We start from the raw sequence: 24,984 nt of genomic DNA on the forward strand, positions 1-24,984 counted from the left end.
TATGGAAGTGCAGGGGACTCAGAAGAGTCCAAAATCCTTAAAAGAACAAATTGGAGGGCTCACTTTTCTTGATCTCAAAACAAAGCTAACAAAGGGCATGGTGCTGGCATAACAATAGATGTATACATTAATGGAATAGACTCAGGAACTCAGAATCCAGAAATAAACCTTCACATTTATGATCAATTGATTTTTGATAAGGGTGTCAAGACAAGTGAATGAGGAAGGAATAGTTTCTTCAAGAAATAGAGCTGGAAAAACTGGATATCCGTGTGCAAAAGAACAAAGCTGGACTGTTACTTCACCATACACAAAAATTAACTAAAAGTGAATCAAAAGTGCTAAATGTAAAACCTAAAACTATTTAAATTCTTAGAAGAAAAACAGGAGTAAACCTTCATGACTTTGGTTCGGCAGAAGTTCCTTGGATATAACACCAAAGCATAAGCAATAACAACAAAAATGAGATACACTGGACATAATCAGAATTGAAAAATCTGTGATTCAAAGGACACCATCAATAAAAGTGAAAATAAAATCCACAGAATGGGAATCCTTTTTTTTTTTTTTTCAAATAACGTTTCTAATAAGGGACCTTGTATGTAGAATATATAAAGAACACATATCTTGATAAAAAGAAAAATAACCCAATTTAAAAATGGGTAAAAGATTTGAATAGACATTTCTCCAAAGAGGTCCTACAAATGACCAATAAGGACATGAAAAGATCATTAAAATCATTAGCCATAAGGGAAATGCAAGTCAAAACCAGGTTGAGGGAAGGCTGCCTGGCTGGCTCAGTCAGTCAGTAGACTGTGACTCTTGAGTTGTGAGTTCAAGCCCCACACTTCATACAGAGATTACTTTTAAAAAAAAATAAAATCTTAAAAAAAAAATTGAAATATCTCTTCACACCCACTGAATGGCTATAATCAAAAAGTCAGATAATAATAGGTGTTAGAGAGAATGTGAAGAAATGTGAAAATAAAATACAAAATGGTACAGCTGCTTTGGAAAACAATCTGGCAGCTCCTCAAAAGGTGAAACAGAGTTACCATATGACCAAACAATTCCACTCCTAGGTATATAATTAAAAGAAATAAAAATATACGTCCACAGAAAAACTTGTACTTGTACACGGATTTCATAGTAGTGTTTTATAATAGCCAAAAAGTGGGAACAACCCAAATGTCTTTCAACTGATGAACAGACAAGTTCAATGTGCTACACCCACACAATAGAGTAGTATTTGGTAATAAAAGGAGAGAAAGGTCTTTTGCCTCACAGCACTAATGACAGCAAGATAGGTCAGTGGCAGTTCTGCTGGGGCTACCTGCAAGAATTCGGCCAGAGTTCCTGATTTCTGCCCCATCAGCTCAAACCCACGTGGTCCGATCCAGAAATACGGCCTCTATAGACGCTGCCAGTTTCCCCATCAGTCCACAAAGAATATAGGCTTCATCAGGTTTGACTGAGTGAGCTTCCTTGCTTGGATTCTCCAAGACCTCTACCCAATAAAAGGAACAATGCTAGCTCTTTCTACATAATATTTTTTAATCTTTAAAAAGTCCACAATAGGGGCGCCTGGGTGGCTCAGTGGGTTAAAGCCTCTGCCTTCGGCTCAGGTCATGGTCCCGGGGTCCTGGGATCGAGCCCCGCGTCGGGCTCTCTGTTCAGCGGGGAGCCTGCTTCCCTCTCTCTCTGCCTGCCTCTCTGCCTGCTTGTGATCTCTGTCTGTCAAATAAATAAATAAAATCTTTAAAAAAAAAAAAAAAAAAAAGTCCACAATAGCCAAACTGTGGAAAGAGCCAAGATGCCCTTCAACAGACCAATGGATAAAGAAGATATGGTCCATATATACAATGGAGTATTATGCCTCCCATCAGAAAGGCTGAATACCCAACTTTTGTATCAACATGGACAGGATTGGAGGAGATTATGCTGAGTGAAATAATTCAAGCTGAGAGAGTCAATTATCATATGGTTTCACTTACTTGTGGAGCATAAGGAATAGCATGGAGGACATGAGAAGGAAAGGAAAAACGAAGTGGGGGGAATCAGAGGGGGGGCGAACCATAAGAGACTGTGGACTCTAAGAAATAAACAGGGTTTTGCGGGGGGGGGGGGGATGGTTTGGCCCGGTGATTAAGGAGGGCATGCATTGCATGGAGCACTGGGTGTTATAGGTCAACAATGAACCTGGAAATACTGCATCAAAAACTAGTGACGTACTGTATGGTGACTAACATAGTAAAAATTAATAATAATAGAGAGAGAGGTGGAGCACTAATACCTCAACAGAAAGTCTGAAATCATTCTGCTAAGTTAAAGGAGTCAGTCACAAAGGACCACGTATTATATGATCCCATTGTTATGAAATGTCTGGAACAGGAAAATGAGTAGGGACAAAACAAATTAGTAGTTGCCTACATCTGGAGGGGATGAGGGGATCAGAGCCAAGAGGTACAGGGTTTCTTGGGGGAGGAGGGAGGGTGATCAAAATGTTCCAAAACCCATTGTAGTGGTACTAGCACAACTCTGCGAATATACCAAAAGCCATGGAGTTGTACACTTTAAATGGGCGAACTGTGTGTAAATTATATCCCACTGAGGCTATTTTTCAAGTATTGGAATCACAGGTAAATTTTTTTCTTAACTTTTTCTTCTACCATGTAGCAATAAATAACACTCCAAACAAATAATAATAAAAGTCACTCTAAGAGAGAATAATTTTCCCAAGTGGAGTGTTTTCAAAACAACGTATTCCTAGAAGAAATGACAATCATGTGACATGATGGTGTTAGATAATGCGACAGCAGTAATCATGTGGACTACATAAATGTATCAAATCAATATGGTGTGCACCTTCAACTTACACAGTGGTATATGTCAATTATATCTCCAATTAAGGAAAAAAAAAAGTACTCCCAACTCGGAAGGCAATTTCCAGGAAAACAGTCCCGCGTGAAGTGGGTCTGGCCAGCAGGGACGGAGCGAGCAGCCACGTTGCAAGCTGAACAATCAGGGGAAGACCCAACATCCTGAAATGTGTGTCAATAACACAGGAGGTGTAATTACGGTTTCTCTCGACCATGGCTTCAAACCGCTGGCCGAGATCACCCACAATGATCATCAAAGTCAATAAAGGCATTATTGTAAAAATAAAACTTACTTAAGTACAGTCTTTTTAAAAACCAAAAAACACACAACAAATTTTGCCTGCATTTATGTCCAGGGCTACCAGTTCTCATGATGACCGATGTTGAAATCATTATGGTTTTCTCGGATCCAGTGAATTTAAAATATCTGCTAACACAAACACCTTAAAATAAAACTCCAGTTACAGACATCCTGTTTTGTGTCTTGAGAGTTTGAAAGTATGATGTTCATTTCGTGTGGAGTAGGAAAAAAGACAGAGAATTACTTTGAGCCATCTGAAACAAAATTAAGTTTCTTGATTATTTGTGGATAAGAAAAGTTGCCTGGGGGTTAAACGATTTAGTCTCAAATTCTGTAGTCTGGAAGACACATGCGGAGAGGATTCTTCCACCTGTAAGGACAGCAATAAAAATAGTTTTGTGAAAATATAGTTTCCCCTATGTACTTCTATTCCGTCTGACAGCTTCTGTGGAAGACATAACACGTTCCCCCTCCCCCACCCTCCCTTGGAAGGTTTGAACAGACCCGAGCAATCAACTCCCTGTGGTATCCTCAGCACTCAACCCTGGGACGGGCATGAAGAAGTGACCATTGGTTGAATGAGTACGTATATATTATTTCTAACGGTGTGGCCCCTACATAATTTGGCGGCCCAGTTCAAGGTTAAAATGTGGGCCCTTTGTTCAAAGTTAAGACCTTCAAGATGACAAGTACAGAACATTAAAACAAGTATGGGATGGTCTGAAGCACAAAGCCCCATATGGCTGACTGCTCAGGGTGCACACCCATGATGCCAGCGTCAGGTGTGGTAAGACGCGACAGGGCAAGACCCGCATCCTTGGTGCTATTGGTGATTCCCAAGCACAAGGCAATGGACCAGTATGGTCACGAGAAAGCTTCGCCACCATAGGGAAATGAGAAAAATAAGCACAATTCATCTTTCATGATGCTAAATCTGCTCAATTTAGAGCACTTGTAAGGGTTAACTTTATGTGTCAACTCAGCCAAGCCATGGTACCCAGATATTTGGTCAAATACCATTCTAGATGTTTCTGTGAATGTATCTTTAGAAGAGCTAAATATTTAAGTCAGCAGATGATGAATAAAGCAGATTACTCTCCATCATGCAGGTGGGCCTCACTCAATCATTTGAAGGCCTTAACAGAAAAAAAAGACTGACCACCTCCTAGAAAAAGAGAATTCTGCCTGCCTTTGGACCCAAACTGCATTATCAACTCTGGGTGTCCAGTCTGGTCACCTACTATGAAGAGATTTTGGACTTTGCAGCCTTTACAAGTATGAGCCAAGTCCTTAAATAAATCTAAATAGGGGCACCGGGGTGGCTCAGTGGGTTAAGCATCTGCCTTCGGCTCACATGATCCCAGAGTCCTGGGATCAAGCCCCCCCATGAGGCTGCCTGCTCAGGGAAGCCTGCTTCTCCCTCTCCCTCTGTCCCTGCCTGTGTTCCCTCTCTCGCTGTGTCCCTCTTTGTCAAATAAGTAAACAAAATCTTTAAAAATAAATAAATAGGGGTGCCTGTGTGGCTTGGTTGTTAAGCATCTGCCTTTGGCTCAGGGCATGATCCCAGGGTCCTGGGATCCAGCCCACATCGGGCTCCCTGCTCCGTGGGAAGCCTGCTTCTCCCTCTCCCACTCCTCCTGCTTGAGTTCCCTCTCTCACTGTGTCTCTCTGTCAAATAAATAAATAAAATATTTTAAAAATTAAAATTAAAGTAAAAAAAACTAAATAGATGACAGATGACAAGAACTATCTTTATTTGGGATTTTATGATTATATCCTTCCTAGATTATTTTAAGGACAAAATGTAATTTTCTTTCAAAGAATTCTGGAAATCACTGCTTTATATGATAAACTTTAGAATATTTATACATATGCTTTTATTTAAAGGGACATTTTTGTGTTTCCCTTTTTGGTTGTGGAACATGAGGCCAAAAAAAACAAACCAAAACAAAAAAACCCCACAACCCCAAAAAACAAAATCAGGACATTTTCTTTTAAAACTTTTTTCAAAACCCAAAGCTGTTAACCCACAGAACTGAAGCAAAAGCTTTCATCTAGGAGGGGCTCTGTCATTTAGTACCTGCAGAATTTAAATGCTGATTTGGCTCTGATGTAGCCATGTGGATATGAAGTAAAGGTAAGGGGACAGCCCTGGTCATTGTATCTGAGCTTTCAGAAATCACACATCTCAATGCACTACAAAGTCTAGACACAGAAGTCCCTAATTTACCAGGCCTGAGGCTTTGAATTCTTAATTTCCTCATTGTTAGGGATTTCCGTAGCTGTCACACATTTCTGGCAAACATTGTGAGAAAACTTATCCTCTTCAGTTAGAAAACTTTGCTCGCACTGGAGCCTTTGGACAGTGACAGCAGCCAGCACTGGCCTCTTTGTGTTCGTAGACCTTCTGCAGTGTTGGTCTTGGCCGGAATGTCAAACGTTGGGGCAGTTCAGCCGGTAAGATGGGGATAATGCTGTCACTGTCTCTTTGTACTACCACAGAAACCATAACTCGCCCAACCCGTGCTGGTGCGAAGAAATAAAAGTCAGGAAACTTTTAGGAAACGACGTTCTTTGGAATTTTCTGTTCCACGCCAAACACCTTATCATCCCAGGGTCTTTGGAAGAGGTAACACATTCCATTTCAGAAAACGACATTGTGCTGAGATGGAAATTCCGTATCAGAGAGTTGATCTGGAGCATAGAATGGACCTTAGAGGGATGCCTGGGTGGCTCAGTCATTAAGTGTCTGCCTTGGGCTCAGGTCATGATCCCAGAACCCTGGGATCGAGCCCCACATTGGGCTCCCTACTCAATGGGAAGCCTGCTTCTCCCTCTCCCACTCCCCCTGCTTGTATTCCCTCTCTGCCAAAAAAATAAATAAAATCCTTAAAACAAAGACAAAAAAAGAATGGACCTTAGAATCAGCAGGGATCCTACTACTTCCAAGAAGGAAAAAAAAAAAAACACTTTTCTTTTACTATGCCTACTTTTATCACTTTCCTTACAAAACCTGGGTCTCAGCCTCTTTTCCCAATCCTGATTGATGGTACCTGGATCCCCCTGGATGCCCAAGCCAGAAGCCAAAGACTCACGCTCAGGCCCAACCTCACCCCCCCAATATATAAATGCCCATTAAATCCCATGCACCCCCCCCAAACACCTCTTCTCCAACCCCATCACTACTACCTGACTTCAGAACCTAATCATTCTGTTCAAGCTACTGAAATCATCTTTTTGCAAGGCACTTGGCCCCTACAGCCTCCCAAAACATAACCTACTAAACTCCAAAGTGACCTTCATAAATTTCAGTTCACAGAGCTCTTAAAATGCATCTAGTGTTTCCATCGCATTCAGGAGGATGTCCGACCTCTTTGGAAGAGCCTTTGTGCCTTCCCGACTCTTCCAGGGTCCTCCGCTCAACCTCCATTTTCACGCTGTGCTCCAGCCACAATGCTCCATCCTTGTGGCTGCCGAAGACGCCAAGACATCACCCGCTGCGTCGTAGGCTGGGCACCCGCTTAGAGAACTGTTTCACTGTCTCCATGCCACGTGGGGTCAGAGGCTATACATCTTCTCCCTTTCAAACTCTGCTTGGCCTTGGCAGGTTCCATGAGCACATTCTCCCCTGGGCTCCCTCCGTGGCCCCTTCTCCCTGGCACTGCCTTGAAAGCCTCAGGACACTGGAGCGAGTATACTCGGCAGCACAGACAGCAATCCTTAAGGGTCTATCGGAACTGGGTTTGGAGACCACGGATAATTCACCAGCCCCTCCAGTGGAGAGTGCAGATTAACGTGAGGCTGGGGCCACCAAAAGGAGGGGTGGGGGATATGGAAGATTTGCAGAAAGAAGGTGCAGGGTGACCGGTTTCTCCCGCACAACCCCTCGCATCAACAGACTGACGTTTAGCCTAGAGTGGCCGGCCTCCAGCCAAGTGACAGACGGTGCTAGAACCGCACAGGCACAGGACAGAGGACAGCTGACAGAGGTGAGAACACCTTGTTTCTAAGTGCTCCAGCACAAGGTGACGCTACTGACAAACACACAGCCACGGATAAGCACACCGAAGTGAGCGGCACTTAAAACTGGAGCTTAACTTAAAAAACTTTAAAAAACTTAAAACTCCTACCATCCGCATTTTGCTTGGACTTTCAGCATCACTCAGGCCACAGGCTCTTTTGGACCCGCGAAGTTCTGCTGGATCTTCCTCTGGGTCCACTTCAACGGAGAAAGATGATGTCCACTCTCCGGGATGGGCAAACATCCGATCCCCAGCCACGGAGGCCTTGCTTCCCTTTCCGGGGACATTGGTGGTCACATTGCTGGTTGTGACTGGAGGGAACCGGGACCCTGAGGGCTGTGTGCTCGGTCCTCTGCACTCTCCGGAGCTCTGAGACGGGGAGGCAAAATCTGCTGGAGACGCACAGCTCATGGAGAGCTCATTTTGCAAAAAATGTTTTAAGCGAGTTTTTCTGGGAACGCTGCTTCTCATAATTGCACCCCGGAGGTGAGACTCTTCCGCGATGACGTACACTCGGCAGCGGCCCCTGGTCACCGCGGTGTAAACATGCTGCCAGTGCTGGCGGCCCGCCTTCCCAACCACATACACGACCGTCTTCTCTTCGGATCCCTGGGAGGGGATAATGCAGGAAGAAGAGTTAATGTTGTGTCATGGGTTCATGTCTTCACACAGCCTCAATCTACCCAGACAGAAAAGAGAGAAGTCCCCAAAGTGCTACCTGGCCAGAATGTTCCTATGAACCCACCTTACAGTTCCAGTTTATTCATCACCCAAAAACTCATGTTTCCTAATTATGCGGTTAGGTTCAGGTCTTAGAGATGTGCAACTGGCGTGTAGAAACCCAACAATAAACTTGAAAGACAGCGTGAAGTGCCAAATCTTCCCTAATAAAAGAATTTTCAGTGATTGTATGGACTCTATGTATAAATGTGTTAGCCCATTGGTACTTAAATAGCAAAAAATAGACACTTAAATATTCAATAATAAGCACATAGATAATTTTGCTTCTTTGTTTACATTTATATCAAGCATCTGTATACAGACGTTTGATAAACTATTCTGCAAATATCAAAGATGCTTTGAAATCTAACACCATTTTAAAAACTGGATACTTTCACGTAAAAAATGAGCACAACTATGTGACACAAAATAAAACTATTCTGATCCAAAAAAGTACATGCAAAATGAACATAAATATCTAACAAGACAAGTCACAAGAAAGGAGGAAAAATTCTATCAAATATTTAACTAGGGGTGGGGTGCCTGGGTGGCTCAGATAGGTGACTGCCTTCTGCTCAGGTCAGGATTCCAGGGTCCTAGGACTGAGCCCCACATCAGGCTCCCTGTTCGGTGGAGAGCCTGCTTCTCCCTCTCCCTCTGCCTGCTACTCCCCCTGCTCGCTCTCTCTCAAATAAATGGATAAAATCTTTTTTAAAAGTTCTTTTTTAATTAAAAAAAAAATTTAACTAGGGGCACCTGGGTGGCTCAGTCAGTGAACGTCTGCATTCAACTCAGGTCATGCTCCCAGGGTCCTGGGATCAAGTCCCGCATCAGGCTCCTAGCTCAGCAGGGAGCCTGCTTCCCCCCATGCCTGCCATTCCCCCTGGTTGTGCTCTCTCTAATAAATAAAATCTTTAAAAAAAAAAAAATTGAACGAGTCTGTCTCCAAAAATGGAGGGAGCTACGGATGATTCCTTTTTCTTCTACTTTTCTGTATTCTCCCGTTGTTGAACCATTCATTGCTTTCATCATGATAAACAATGCAAAAGAACAATGAACATTTGGTTTTTAAGTTTAGCAAGACAAGAATTATACAGGCAAGAAAAATGCCCAATGTCACCATGTAACTGTGAGAAAACAACTTCAAGTTTCAGGGCTATTCTTAGTCCCTATATTTTCAGTGCCAACATAAACTAAGGAGTGCTTTGAATCATTATCTCGTGTCCCCACATCCCCCTAGACCAAAGAATTGTGGGAAGATGAATGACAAGACAGGGCATGCAGAAAATACAGATCCACAGTTAAAACCCTCTTTTTCAGCAAGCACTTCTAGCTCTCTAGACACAGAGAACGGGAACCAAGTCTTCAGATTATAAAAGTGTGACAAGCACTTCCTTTAGGTGCTGCTGAGTCTCAGAAATCTACCTAAATGACACCTGATCAAATACTAAGTACACTTTATAGATACACAGCACCACTTCTCCCCTTGGACTTCATACTGCATATTCCTAGGCAGGTAAATGCCTAGCCTAAACTTAGTTCACTGAGTTCCTAATCATCAACGAACACAGAAAAACTTAACAGCTTCATAGTCGGTCTCCCTCAGACGCACAGGTGCTGCGACCCTCTGTCCTCGCAGCATCTCATGATCCAATCAAATCCAATCAAATCCAATCGCATCAGACTCTGCTTAGAGCTGATCAACAGCTCCTGAGCTCTCAAAACAAAGTCCTGACTCCATCATATGACTCACCCACTCCTTCAAAAGCCAGCTTTGAGCCTGCTGCCTTCCCTTCTCCTTCCCACCCCCCCGCCCGCCGCACCCCAAGCCACGCTCCACTGGACACAAGGAACCTGTCTGTGGTCCTGCCAGGGCAGACCCACTCCCAGACTGTGCACCCTCCAGCCCCCTGTACTTCCTCTGTCACAGAACGTTCCCCGAGCTGGAACAGAACTCTCCACCTTCTTAGCTGTATTCCTCACTGGACTGTAAGCTCCTTCTTATTCACTCTTCTTTATCCAGTGTCTCACTGAATGAATGATGCTAAAAATGAAATGGTCATGCCAAAGATGTGCTCGGAAAGCAGGATGGGGACACTGAATTTCACCTCCATCACCTGCTAGAAATCATTCGTCCTCTTTTCACCTCCATCACCTGCTAGAAATCATTCATCCTCTTTTCATATCACCCTTGAATCATTACAACTATTGAACTTCTTGAAGGAGGCAAGTTTTTATACATTTACTTCTCTTCTCTAAATATGACCTGAAACTCAACATTTGGAAAAATAAACACAAACCATTAATTTCTTTTGAGATTTTACAGAATGTGTATATGGACCTTAGAGTGGGGTGGGAGGGAACCACTTTCTCTTCAAAGGGTCAAAAAATAAGTATGTTAGGTTCTGCAGGCCAGATGTTCTCTATCACAACTATTCAATTCTTTTGCAATGCAAAAGCAGTCATAGCCAATATGTAAATGAACCAGTGCTGCTGTGTTCCAATAAAACTTTATCTACAAAAAATTGATAGTGGGCCAGATATAGATATCATACTAGATACTACAGTCCTCGAGGATGAAGGAGGTGACCTGGCCCCCAATCCTTCTACCTTCCCTTACCTCACATTACTTCTCTGACCTCATCTCTTCTCACTCTCTGATGCCAGCCTCCCTGCTGTTCCTGTGCTTCAAGTATAAGAGGCAGGCTCCCACCTAAGAACCCTGGCCTTAGCTATTTTCTCCACCTAGAATGCTCTTCTCCCAGACACCCACACAGTTAACTTCCTTGCCTCCTTCAAGTCTTTGCTCAAATGCTGCCTTCTCAAACTAATGACATACTACACAGTAACTAACTGAACATAATGAAAAAATAAAATAAATAGCAACATGAACTTATTAAAAAAATAAAGTTCAAAATACTTTTGGACTATATAAATAAAAGCCACCTTCTCAATGAGGCCTATACCAACTACTATTTAAAATGACAGCTTCATCCCACATCTACCCCCATCCCGTTTCCATAGCATTTGCCAACTTCTACCATAACACATACAGCTGACCGTGGAACAACATGGGTTTAAACTGCATGGGTCCACTTATACACTAATTTTTCCTTCTGATAAATACAGTACAGTACTGCAAATGTATGCTCTCTTCTTTATGATTCTCTTAATAACATTTTCTTCTCCGTAGCTTACTTTGTTTTTAAGATTATGGGACTCGAACTTACAACCTGGAGACCGAGAGTCACATGCTCTACTGACTGAGCCAGCCAGGCGCCCCCTTATGTACTTTATTGTTAAGAATACCAGTATATAGGGGTGCCTGAGTGGCTCAGTTGTTAAGCATCTGCTTTCGGCTAAGGTCATGAACTCAGGGTCCTGGGATTGAGCCTGCGTCCGGCTCCCTGCTTGGCAGGAAGCCTGCTTCTCCCTCTCCCATTCCCCCTGCTTATGTTTCCTCTCTTGCTGTCTGTCAGATAAATAAATAAAATCTTTAAAAAAAAAAAAAAAAGAACACAGTATATAATACATAGAACATACAAGATATGTGGTTAATCAACTTTTTACATTATTGGTAAGGCTTCTGGTCAACAGTAGACTACTAGTAGTTAAATCTTTGGGAAATCAAAAATTGCACATGGATTTCTGACTACAAGGCAGGGTCGGTGCCTCAAACCCCCACAGTGTTCATGGGTCAACTACAGTTTACTTAGTGTTTTACTACTGTGTCTGTCTCCTTCCTCCTACCCACCAAATGTAGTTTTCACAGTGGCGGGTACCTTTGTTTCATGGACTGATCTAAACCAAGCACCAAGAACAGTCTGACTCAATAAATATTTGTTGAACTGAACTGAACTTGGAAGAAACAAACTACCTCATACAAGAGAGCAAACGTGAATGTTCTTAGAGGTAAGAGATGCTATTTCAACCACAAAATAAGAACCAGACTCCATAAAAGGAACATTTAGAGACAGTTACTACAACCTTAATCGAGTACTAAAAAGACCCCTTCATACTCCATTTGTCCAGAAATGTAAAAAAAGACTGGATTATAAACTTGAGAAAGTCTCTCAGAAAATACAGCAAAATGATAATGAGATGGAAAATAGGACAGAGATAAGATATTTGGATAATCAGTCTGGAGGTTGAACATAGTAGAAATTCTAGAAAGATGAAACAGAGAAAACTGAGGACAAGAAATCTTATGAAATTATTCAAGAAAATTCCCCAAAATTGCATGATACAAGTTTTCAGAATTATAGAGAGCCCATCATAAAAAGATCCATGGGAGAAATTTTGCCAGGACCTCGCAGCCAGGAACATTTGTACTTCTAAACAACTGGCTGTTTCATTTTGTTTTGTTTTGTGTTTTTTAAACCATAGACACAGTCCACTGACTGCCTCTCTCTTGGTTTGAAAATTTAGAGCCAAATCTGCCGTCAACATTAGCAAGCAAATAGGTCAGTGCGCAGATCAGCATTCCATCCCACTCTTAGCAAGAATTCTTTTATTAGCCTTACCTATATTTTCCACTTCACATCATTTCTTTGTCTTTAAAAAAAAAATCGGGCTGAATTGTGAGCTTTTTTGTAAGTCATTTCAAATTCTTTTTGGAGCTGAGATGGAGTAGGTTAATAAATAAAACACCATCTACTTAAAAAAAACAAAATCCCTATACTATTAATTTTTGCCTACCGGTAGAGGATACAGGGTAACCTAAATTTTTCCCCATGCAAATGTAGGCTGATGCAGCTTCATGATTAAAGCAACATACCAACATCAAAGAGGGGTGCTCAAAACAATGAGTTAAATAACGAAATCACAAAAAACTTACAAGAATTCAAAAGTATTAAGATAGAGCTAAGGGACACCTGGGTGGCTCAGTCAGTTAAGCAACCAACCCCTGATTTCAGGTCAGGTCATGATCTCGGAATTGTGAGATCAAGTCCCATGTCAGGCTCCAAACCCAGCGTGGAACCTGCTTAAGATTCTCTGTCACCTTCTACCCTTCATCCTGTACTCCCCCAGCACCCAAAACCCCCCCAGAATTTACATGCAAATTGTACTAAGTGCAATGTTGTGTCCAGGATAAGATCCTGGGACAGAAAAAGGATATTAGTGGAAAACAGGCGAAATCCAAATAAAGTATGTAGCTTAGTTAATAGTATTCTTCTAACAGTAATTTCTTAGTTTTGACAAAAACATCATAGTTGTATAAGATGTTAACATTAGGGAAAGTTGGAGGAAGGGTACGTGGGGACAGTCTGTGCTACCTTTCCAACTCTTATAGAAAACTAAAATTCCCAAGTAGAAAGTAGGTGCCTCACAAGAGCAAAGGAAGAGGAGAAATTTATCAAAATGCATCCAGCTTTATAAATATAAATGCCTATGAAAATTATACCCCAATAAAGTTGATTATACAACAGTAAAAAAGTAAGCTGCAAAAATAAATAAACATCCCAATACCATTTATGTAAACCTTGGTAACCTTGTCTCTCATTCAACAAATAAAGAGAGCAAAGGTTAAGAAGAAAATCACTGAAGGTACTCTGTGGCCTGGAAACCTGTCCAAATAGCTTTATAAATGTCCACTGTTACCTGAAAAGTGTGGATAGTTCTTGCCCATGCATGTTTTATGTGACAATATTTCATTAGTTTTTCGAAGTCCACAGTTATTTCTAAGCCAGCTGCATTATTAATGGTCAAAGATCTTCTCTTTCCAAAAGTTACATCAGTGACATCCTATAGCCAAAACAAAGAACTATTTTGTATGTTTTCAAATATACATACTGTAGAGATACTCTATTTTTGTGTTGAACATAAAATAGCATGTATATTCACAATTATTAAGAACTTTCAAAAGGCTAAAAACCTATACCTGAGCACAAACTGAATACATATACAGCCAAATTTTAATCAACTTGAAACTTGACCTCAGTTTGACTCTCTGGAGAACATTCTGTATTGTCTGACTTGTCCTGAAGTCTACACATTTCACTTCTTGCACTGTAAGTCTGCATATACTCTTTGCAAAAAGTTGATTTTTCCTCACAGCTTGTAAAGAATAACCTCGAAGTTTAAGAGGGCATTTACACAATGAGAACAAATTCAACGAAACTTCTCATATCTACAGTTAAGCAGCAACCAAGGAAATGATGCTTTGCAAAATACAGTAAGTGTGTCATTTGTCCCTTATTCTTGCTACCCAAGCTCTTCGAACTTATTAAAAATGTTTCTTCACAAAGTCTTCCAGAAATATAAGAGAAAGAAACATGTCCCAACTCATTTTATGAAGCCAGCATTACTCTGACACCAAAACCAGACAAGACATTACTAGATAACTACAAACCAATATCCCTCATAAACATGAATACAGGGTGCCTGGGTGGCTGAGTCGGTTAAGTGACTGCCTTTGGCTCAGGTCATGATCCCAGAATCCTGGGTCTGAGTCCCACATCAGGCTCCCTGCTCAGCAGGGAGTCCGATTCTCCCTCTGACCCTATCCCTTCTTGTGTTCTCTTTCTCACTCTCTCTCAAATAAAATCTTTAAAAAAAAAAAAAAAAGTGAATACAAAAGTCTTTAGCAAAAAATTATGGAAGAATGTTAACTCTGATATTAGATTCTGAATCAAACCTAGGGTAATTTAAAAAAAAAACACACCTATCTCTAATAGGTAAAAAGGTACTATTTTTCTGTTATCACTTGCCTTTGTTATAAAAAATATTTCTCCGTTGCAGAGTCGAATATCACTTTCAAAGTCTTGCTTGTTTTTAGCAAAACCATGAGGAGTACCATTAAAGTCTTCACCACTGGCCTCTCGTTCATTACTTTCCTGACTGGGAGAGGTAGTTTCATGGAGTAACTCCGAGAGATATGCATTCCTGGTACAACAAATTTTATCACCAACTCCAAACTGAAGTCTATTCCGATGGTCTCTGGGTCAGAAAATGAGAATACGTCATCGAGGTTTGGAAAAACTCAATTTCATTTTGTTTAAGCATTAATCCCCACTCAGATCTGATCCAATTTTCAAAATGATTTCCATACTCTCTTTACTTCACTTTTGTTTTCCAAATGTCAACAAGAAATCAGGCTCCCACGGTCATGGTCTGATCACCTATCCCCTCCACAGCACCACAAACCCAAAGACACATCCCAGCCAAATTTTTTCAAATTAGAAATCTTGTCATAAATGCTGACATCTCTCTTTTCCTCTATATTCTAAAAGTTGCCCAAAATCTTATTGAGTCTACCTTTTAAATTCATCCTCTCCTCTCCAATGTCTCTCCTATCACTACCCTGTTTCACGTCTTAACCCCACATATGCATATTTCTAGTCTAATAATTATGACCTTTATCAGAATAGCAGCAGGAAATTGAATAAACGCTGGTGATATACCAGTTACTAGGCTAAGTGCTTTAGAGATATTATTTCATTTCATCCTCACTACAACTGCACAAGGGAAATGCTGCTCGGTATCCTCTTTTTACGTATGTGGAAAAGCGAAACTGACACTCGCCCAAGATCACAGTCACTGGGACACAGACTGGATGACCTCCTGCCGCTCTTCTCTAACCCTCTGTGATGCTACCTCAAGTGGTTTTCATTGTGGCTTCCCTCAACAGACAGGAAGCTTCTTCTAGAACTTCCATGTCTCTACGTTCTCTACACTTATTAAATAGTAAGTGTAGATAAATGCAAGACAAGAGAGTTAATTCTTCCTGTGTGTAAACAGAGCGACTTTTTCACACTCATATTTCTCTGACAGATGTCCACTAAGGTGCTCTCTGCAGGTATCCGGTTGCTAAGGTTCCCGGACACACCTAGGCACTTATCGTATTTGGAAAACATTCTGAATTCCCCACACTCATCTTGGAGAAGCTGGAGGTTGCCAACTTGAAAACCACAAGGAAAACCGTATTCCTTATTTTTCTGATGACATGGATTGCCACAACAGTCAGCGCCTAAGCATACACATTATACTTATTGAAGAGATCATCTGACTTCACAAGTGAGAATGAAAACGATTTTTAAATATGTGGCTACAGTGATAAAGGTCAAGACAAATAAAAGAACGGTGACTAAAGGAAGGACTGTCCTGGAGCTTTCGGATCTTTCGTGCTCACTTGATCAGGCGGCCCGTGTAGTGCTTGCAACAGCAGGCGTTGATGACGTCACAGTCTTGCCTGGAACACATGAACAAGCAAGAAGCGAGGGTCACCGTCATGGTATCTGTTCTGTGTTTACTCCTGTTACCCACGATGTCAATGTACTACACAAGACTAAAAGTTTCCAGGAAGAGGTCCAGGAAAAAGCATCTTGTAATTTTTATCTTTTCTTTTTCTGAAGTTTTTATTTTTAAGTAATCTCTACACCCAACATGGAGCTTGACTTCACAACCCGGAGATCGAGAGCACCACATCCCACAGACGGAGGCAGCCAAGGGCCTCTGTCATTTTTATCTTAATGTAAATCTTTGTTCCGCTCAGATTTCATGGGAGTTTCCAAAGATAATATTTGGTAGCAAGAGCCCTATTTATTTTTTTTTAAGATTTTATTTATTTATTTTGAGAGAGAGAAAGATAGTGCAAGTGGGGAGAGGGGCAGAGAGAGAGAGAGAGAATCCCAAGCAGGCTCCATGCTCAGCGATCGGTGCATAGCCTGATGCAGGCTGGACCCCACGACCCCGAGATCATGACTTGAGCCAAAACCAAGAGTCAAGACGCTTAACTGACTGAGCCACCCAAAGAGCCCTGTTTAAAAACTGCCCTCTGCCATGTCTAACAAAGAAAGACCTCAAGATTAGAGAGAGAATTAGCAGTGATGAATGATGAGAGTCTCCCATTTAAACAGCATCTATATAAGTTATGAGATTTAAAGGCAAGGCTGAGAACATTAAAATACTGTAAATGCTTTACCTTCTAAATGCAATAAATTGGGATGTTTGTGCGTCTTGTAGGTCATTTTCTTTGAGTAGGTTTCTAACTGCAGAATATAAATCTGGTAATTCAAGAGAAAAAAGTGAACACAGAAAAGCACCAAAGTACAACATTATTTTGATGGAGCAACTCAGAATTCCTGCTGAGGGGACTCTGGGAAATGGAATACAAGCTGGCCGTGGGGTCGCCAATGTCATTTGTGAAAACAGCCAGAGCACCAGAAGCGAGAACAACGATGAAGGTCCCAAATGCCCTATCCTCAACAGAGGCATCAACCGCTAGCCAGGACAGCTCCTGATTTGTAATACAACCACTTGGCACTGATTTCATTTGCTCCCCAAAGACGCCCAGACCTCCCCAGGAGCCAGCAACTAAAAGGTTAACCCCTGACAGCCGGGGCATCCATCCCAAGAGGGGCCATACCTAGCCAGCTAGGAAATAGCTGGACCGCAGACACCGATTATATTCTAGATAGAAATGTGAAGCTGAGGGTCTTGGAAGTAAAAGTCACTTTCCAAATGGCAGACGGTGGCCGGCCTCCCTTTTAGACCTCGGATCACTGACAATGATTAGAGCCTCCCTCAAAACGCTGAGAAGGAGACTTCCTCTCATCTGTCTTACCAATAGTACAAAACAGTGAACATTTCTCAAGAGAGAGAGAAGACAGAAAAACTTAGGTAAGAGCATTCTAGGCTTCTGTGCCTTCCCCTTGTAGCAGATGAATCCCGTGGAATGAAAAAACCCAGGCCTTGTGATGCCCTGCTCGAGGAAGATTAAATTAGTTGCTTATGAGCCCTTCGTCATTCAGATGAGGGGAAGATTCTCACTAACAAATGGCCACTCAGCTCACCCTCAGCCAACCCCAATTCCTGCCAGGGCAGGAATTTCCAAAGGTCTCACAGGATATTGTTTTCCACTACACGTACAGGATCGCGCTGTTCTGCTCCTTGCTTTCCTCATTCTCTCGACATCTTACAGATCAATATGTACACTGTATTTCATTGATTCTAAGACACGCATTTTTCTCACACTTCAGCACCTCTGAAGTTCTAGCCCAGCTATGAAGCCTGTCTTCCGTCTCTGTACTTTGTAATAATGGGAATCATTTACTCAGTAACTTAATTATTAATGGAAAAGCACAACATGCCTCTCTCTAAAGAATATTTATTCAGTTCTTTTAAAGAAGGGACTAACTTTCCAGCTGAAGTGTGTAATTGAGATGGAAAAACAGCATCGGCTAAGCTCTGCTGTCATTCTGAAACAGGCCGCTCTTAAAGTACATTCTCATTGACATAAAGAATGGGCACCGGAAATAAAACTAATCTTATTTTAGGTAGCTTCAAATGGAGTGGCAAAGAGGGCACATTCCTTAACCAGCTAAGTCTCATCTTTGTATCTGTACTAGTACCTACTCTTAACTAAGCTGCTGTGAGAATGTTACCTATTAATTATTCACAATATAATTAATAAAAAATCACAAAGCAACATGCAGCTTATCATCCTATTCACATAAGATTAAATAAATACTATATGTTTGTGTCTGGATATAATAAGGTTTAAAGGATCAACACCAAATTCTTAAGGCATAGTAAGAGTAATGCGTGAGGAAGAAAAATAGTACGTGACTTTTTGGGGGTTGCCTTAGGGGAAACGGAGAGGAAGACGACAGGGAAATATTCATTTTTACTTCAGACACTTCTGAATTATTTGACATTTTTTAAGGAATAGAAGTTATTTCTATAATGAAAAAAATCAAAAGGGCATTTATAGAATACTATGTATTATATGATCCCATTTCAAAAGAGAAAAAAATTATTATACCATGTGAATGGGTCCCAACCCAAGGGAACTGTGACTATGACCCACAAAGCAGGAGAGGCTTACACATAAAGCAGTACGACCCTGAATTTCCCATTGGAATGAAAGTTGCTAAGTGGTTAGGATATACCCTGAAGAATGATGACAATACTACAATAAATGCTCAGTAATAATCATTTAAACCTTCATGAATTCAATTTTGAGGAAACCATTACACTATTAAAAAAAAGCTTGCTAGGTATGTTTAGAATACAAATAAAGATCAAAAGGTTTAACCGATTTGTAATAGATCATTTAATATCTATTATTCACAAAAAACTAAGTTATATAGTGCCTTAAAATGGATGAATGCCCTCAACCCTCACTACAGCTCCATGGGCAGTGTCCTATCATTCCCATTTTACAAATGGTTATGTGATGTGACACAGGTCATACACGTAAGCGAAAAGACTCCGTATCCTGTGCTCTTGTTGACCCTGTTATGTTGTCATCCTAAGACCCATAATTAGAAGCAATGCCTGTCCATTTGATAAGAAACAGAAAGAACTAGTAGGAACTCAACTTGGCAACACTTTAACCATTATTTTTGATTCTCAAATGTACCCAACGGCAAATGTAATTACTTTTCCAATTGCTATAAAAGAAAATCTTCATTAATTAGGATATGCTTTCTCCTGAATGAACTTGGGTTCCTGGGGCTTTGCTTCATTTTAAACTTATCATCGACATCCACCTCTTCACTCAACAAATACTGAGCTCTTACTATGCATGTGTCAAGAGCTTACTTCTTGGGTATGTGTGTATTTAGATGTGGGTCATTAGTTTTTCCAAGTTCCTTCCAGCATGAGATGTTACACATATGATCTGTTAAGGCAGATCTGGTTACATATGTTGGGCTGGAGAACTTACTTCTTTACAAAATCCAAGTTCCTCTGCATTTGACGATGAATAAATAGTTTATTTATTAACAGTGCCTAAATGTTTTACTAGCAATATTTATCTTTACCACCAAATAAAATTACAACTAGTCATTTAGTAAGTATATTAGAAAACTGAAATCGTAATGCTACATAATACAGATGTTTATACTTACAAGAGTGAGGATCATTTTTTGATAATTGAGAGCTGGCATCCTCTTCTGGGAGTCTGATAAAAATAAACGTTTTATCTTGTATTGACACAGGGAGTGTTGGATTATCAGAGATATTCAACTCTGCATCAAATATTGGAAATTGGCGTCTTGAGATTCTTAAGTGAAGATAAAATAATACAGCAAGTACATTAGTATCCAAAAATGTGTCCTCATATATTATCAGAGATAATGTCATTACAATAACTGATATCTGCTAATAGACAATAAATAAGATGAAAAGGCTACCCGTATAGGCATTATAAATAGCAAATGAGTTTGAAAATAGAATTAGCAAGACTGTAATGTTACATTTATCAGTCAGTCCCCTACCCCCAGCAAATTAAAAGCATTAGATAAAACTGCCAGGGAATTTACCGTTCTGAGAACTTGACCTACTCTCCTCCAGACCAATACAAGGGTAGGTATTATCCTCGTTTCACAGGTGCATAGCATGAGGCTTATGCAACTGCGGTGGGCTGCCTCCAGCCACAGAGGTAGAAAGCAGAAGTTCTAGGAGGTAAATCTGGGCCCTTCTGGCTCCACAGCCCTTTCTATTTCAATTAATCTGGACTCTTTGGGGCCTTTTCCATAGGCTTACATCACACTCTTTTTCACCTTTCTTTTGTGTGTATCATACATGTGGCCTCATTTTCTCAGTTGAACCAAGTATCCACATCTTCTCTTTGATTCTATGCCCTCCTCCTTCTTTTGTTCTTGTATTTCCCAAGACTAGCAAATCCTATCAGAAAACAGAGCATGGGGCAGGTGCCTTGTCATAACAAGGTCTCCCCTTGGTTATCTGGAAGAAGACCAACTCCCTGAAAAGACCTAATGGCAACCTGGCGTCAAAGCTAGTGGTACCCTACTGCCATCTTCAACCCTTCCTCATAGGGTTGAAAAGGAGGAAAGGGAAGAAGATCAAAGATCAAAAAGACAAAGATCAAAAGGTTAAACTGATTTGCAATAGATCATTTAATACCTGTTATTCACAAAAAACTAAGTTATACAGTGCCTCAAAACAGATGAATGCCCTCAACCCTCACAACAGCTCCATGGGCAGTGTCCTATTATTGTTATATATCCCAGATATATAAATATCCCAGAATTAAATTTGGGGGTGCTGAGAATCACCATGGAATTCCTGTTTTGCTTCTGACCCAGAACATGAAACACTTCTAACTCTATGAGCCCCCTCTGCTATCTGCTATCACTGGGATTCTATGTGACATTAAATATTTGGTGATGACAATTAAGAAGGAATGATGAAAGCAGCACAGCTCAAATGACACCAAAAGGGTTAATAAAAGGAATTCCTAAGTTTCAGATAAACTGACTTCTAAGAAATCCAATGTGCTTTAGATTCCTCCAAGATTTTCTTTCTTTCTTTTTTTTTTTTTTTTAAGATTTTATCTATTTTTTTGAGAGAGAGAGAGAAAGAGCATGAGAGGAGAGAGGGTCAAAGGGAGAAGCAGACTCCCTGCTGAGCAGGGAGCCAATGTGGGCCTCGATCCTGGGACCCTGGTTAGACAAAAAGGATGTTACACATCCACCTGCATTCTTGTGCTTAATGAATTAATATGAACCTACCACATCCTGTCCTATCCCTGTCAATCCTTCTTATACTCCCACAGTCCTAACCAGGGCAGACAGGGGCATAGAGAAAGGAAGTTTTGAATGTTCTCATTTCTGCTGAATCCAACCATGAAAATGTTCGAGCAACAAAAACAACATTTTGTAAAAGAGTATCAAAAAACAAAGATAAATCTTGGCCCAATGAATAAAACAGGCTTAGTATTCTGGGATCCCATCACATATATTACAGAGGGTCACTCTAAAGGCATATGCAAAGACTAAGGGAAGAAAAGGATTCTCTTCTACTCTAAGGGGAATAATATGCCATGGGTACCACCAGGATTCATCATGGAAAATACCATATTCCTTTTTTTTTTTTTTGGCTTGGGGCTCCCCTTACAAAAATTAGGGGATAATTCTTCCCATTCTCCCTTGAAGTCTAATGAACTCATTTCCAAGTCTCTGTTTCCCTTGGGCTTATTCTAGTCTCTAAGCTTGATGCAACTTTAATTCATATATATTTTTTTTTAATTGGAAAATACATTTGCTCTTAAATTTCAATAATTCATGCCAGACCAGTAATGAAAAACATTACCTTGTTTTTCTAACTCTGGGGCAAAGGGTGCATATATGCCCGAAGGCCAGAATAACTGTGCTAGAAGGGCACAGTAAACGTACCGCACTGAACTGCCCTAATACAAAAGCTAATAGGTATTTTCTTACTTTGTATCCCTAATACAACAGAGAGAAAATGCAAAATTTTCATTATACTATACCTTGTGGCATTGTTCACAATTAGCTCAGATTCTGCTCTATGGTTTTTCTTTAGTTCAATAGCACAATTTCTTGACTTAAGAGTCTCAAAAAGATCTATCAGCAAGTTACCAGGTTCGATGCTGGGCAACTGTCTAATATCACCTAAGAGAAGAATAAGATATAGTAGGTATTTGGTAACGGGGTTCCTGAAATTTAGAAGTTGTTTTTATTTCTCCCTACTGCCATATGCTATAATTATAAAGGGTTATTCTAAGAAAAAAGCGTCCCCCAAATTACTTAAGAACATCAACTCTTTAAAAACATTTAACAACGAAGCATTCAGAAGGAACAGTTGAGATATTAAAAACAGTGATAACACAGTAAGGTAACACCTGAATTGAACTTCCTTCATACCTATAACCCTGGGCAAACTGTCTAGGGACATACATTTTAGAGAAAAACGTGCCTTAGAATCTCAGGTATATGGTATTCAGTCACCTACTCAATCTTGCTCAACATCTTAGTGGACCTAGAAGAATCCATGGCCTCAAATAAATAGAATGAACATATAAACACAAACAAGCCCTACATATTTGATAAGAGATAAATTCCCATAACATAACTGATAATGTTTGGCTCTATTAGAAATCTCTTTAAACAAACCAACCCTGGAGTTTAAAGAAAAAAAACAAACCACAACTATTTTCTCAATGGAAACTGAGGAAATGAATAAGCCATTAACAGAATCAACTGCTTACAGCACATCCTCAAAGACCCAAGAGAATTATTTGCATACAATTTGCTTCTCACGGTATGATTCTCCAAGGTATGATTTTCCAAGAAATCATATGATCTACAGACCAGCGGTACCCAACCAAATCTAAATCTCACCGGAATGGGAAAGGATTTAAGAAGCTACTGATATCCAACTTGAGTTATTAGCCGAAAATCATAAATGCACTCCCAAATGGTCTATAGTTCAGTCTTCTTATTATTTCCAAACGATCTACATCATTATTTGCTCTAAATGTGGGACATTTTTACTGTTTTAACAGTCATCATTTAGGTGATTAGCAGAAACCCCTGACAACTCTATTTCATTTTGCAGCTTGCTCTGCTAATATTCCAGCCCAAACGAAGAACCACCCGAGCTGATAGAGGGAGAGGTCAGACTGAACTCAGGGGGGCTGGGGGTGGGGGGAGGCTCTGAAAAATGGCTTCCTGCCTGTAGGATATGGATACTAAAACAGTGAAATGGTGTAAGCCGCTACCAACTGCAATGCTTTGAACTAAACAATTAGGATTCCAACACTATTTAACTTACCGAGGATAATAAGCTTAGAAAGTTTGGAGTGCTCACACAGTAACTTTAGAACCGACTTGAAGATTCTGACAGATACCAAACTCCCTTCATCCACAACCAGAACCCTAACTGAAGAAAACTTCCATGGACGGTTCTTGGCCGGGCTTTTCTTCTCCCATAAATAAAAGCTGTAATTGACCTACAAGCAAAGTATGGCATTTCAAAGTTCAGGTTATAAAGTTCACAGAACAAAATCTTAACAACACGTAATTTTAAAACAAAACTCTTAAATGGGGTGGGGGGGGGATGTAGGTAAAGCCACACAGGGAGATAGTCTAAAGAACTGGAGGACACACAAGTTAAAACTTTTTAAAACCCTAAAGGGATGGACACACAGAGAAGTAGATCAAATAAATCTAAAAACAACAACAACAAAAAAGATCAAACAGTTTAAAAAAGGGTTTCCTGATAAGTACTATGTGTGTTTCCTTTCACAAGCTTCGCCCCCGGCACTATTGCACTGGCAGCATCTCAACCCTTCTCTTGTCTCTCTTGACCAGACAGAGCGCCCCGTTCTTTCCCATTCCCAAATAAACCTCTTGGCCTTCTGAGATGGCCCGGTCACTTCAGCCCTCCTCTCCTCCTAACTGTAACACTCCATTCTGGAAATAAGGTTGCTTTCCCATCCTAATGACGAAAATACTATTTTTCTTCTAATATTCTTAGTTCCCATATGCCCCCAACATTTAAAAACCCACCCACCACCACCAACAACAAAACAACTTAAAAGTATTTATTAAAGATGTAATAATATTTACTATTTTTAAAAAATACAGATGAGGACGCCTGGGCGGCTCAGTTGGTTAAGCGTCTGCCTTTGGCTCAGGTCATGATCCTGGGGTCCTGGGTCGGAGTCCTGCATTGGGCTCCTTGCTCAGTGGGGAGCCTGCTTCTCCCTCTTCCCCTACCCGCCCCCTCATGCTCACTCACGCATGTGCTTTCTCTTTCTTTCTCTTGCAAAAATGACAAATAGAAACCTTTTTAAAAAATAAATAAAAATTTAAAATACAGATGAGGAGAAAAATCTGGAAAATAAAACCAGAGAACATTAAATATATTGGTATACATCATTCCCAAAATGTTTCTACGTTGCAAGTATGTACAACTATATACGTACACAGATTTCTTAAATGGTATCGTATCTTTATTTAATTTTTCTACTGAAGCTAGATTCAACATGTCTATTATTTAGTAAAAGCCTTCATGTTTTCTACCCAAATGATCAATTCCCTTCAACAAAACCCCCGTTCTCTCAATGGCCTTGTCTCAAAAGAACAACTGAATCACAGCCAACTGCTTCCTTTGATTTTATATATTCAATCAGTTATCTTAGAAATGCCTGGTTGACACTTTCCACTGTATTTTTGGTGTTGCCAACTCAATACAGGCCCATCTATGAGCCTAGATTACTCCCACCGCCTTACAATCATGTTCCCCTACATTCTAACCCAAAATGGGATTGCCTGATTAATACAAG

At 40.5% G+C, this 24,984-nt stretch overlaps 1 protein-coding gene across 1 annotated transcript in view; it reads right to left on the minus strand.

Annotated features, from left to right (window-relative positions):
• Positions 1-3,351: 3,351 nt before the first annotated feature.
• Positions 3,352-24,984, minus strand: part of HELB (DNA helicase B) — a 29,774-nt gene continuing 8,141 nt past the window's right edge. Inside the window, exons 5-13 of the mRNA XM_080812332.1 lie at positions 23,469-23,646; positions 22,165-22,306; positions 19,778-19,932; positions 16,846-16,927; positions 16,054-16,113; positions 14,633-14,861; positions 13,524-13,667; positions 7,311-7,811; positions 3,352-3,550 (exon numbers count right to left, since the gene is read on the minus strand). Coding sequence (XP_080668458.1) covers positions 3,446-3,550; positions 7,311-7,811; positions 13,524-13,667; positions 14,633-14,861; positions 16,054-16,113; positions 16,846-16,927; positions 19,778-19,932; positions 22,165-22,306; positions 23,469-23,646 — 1,596 coding nt within the window. The 3' untranslated portion in view covers positions 3,352-3,445. The remainder of the gene's footprint in view (positions 3,551-7,310; positions 7,812-13,523; positions 13,668-14,632; positions 14,862-16,053; positions 16,114-16,845; positions 16,928-19,777; positions 19,933-22,164; positions 22,307-23,468; positions 23,647-24,984) is intronic.

This window comes from Martes martes, assembly GCF_963455335.1.
Source record: "Martes martes genome assembly, chromosome: 8".
Lineage (NCBI taxonomy): Eukaryota > Metazoa > Chordata > Mammalia > Carnivora > Mustelidae > Martes > Martes martes.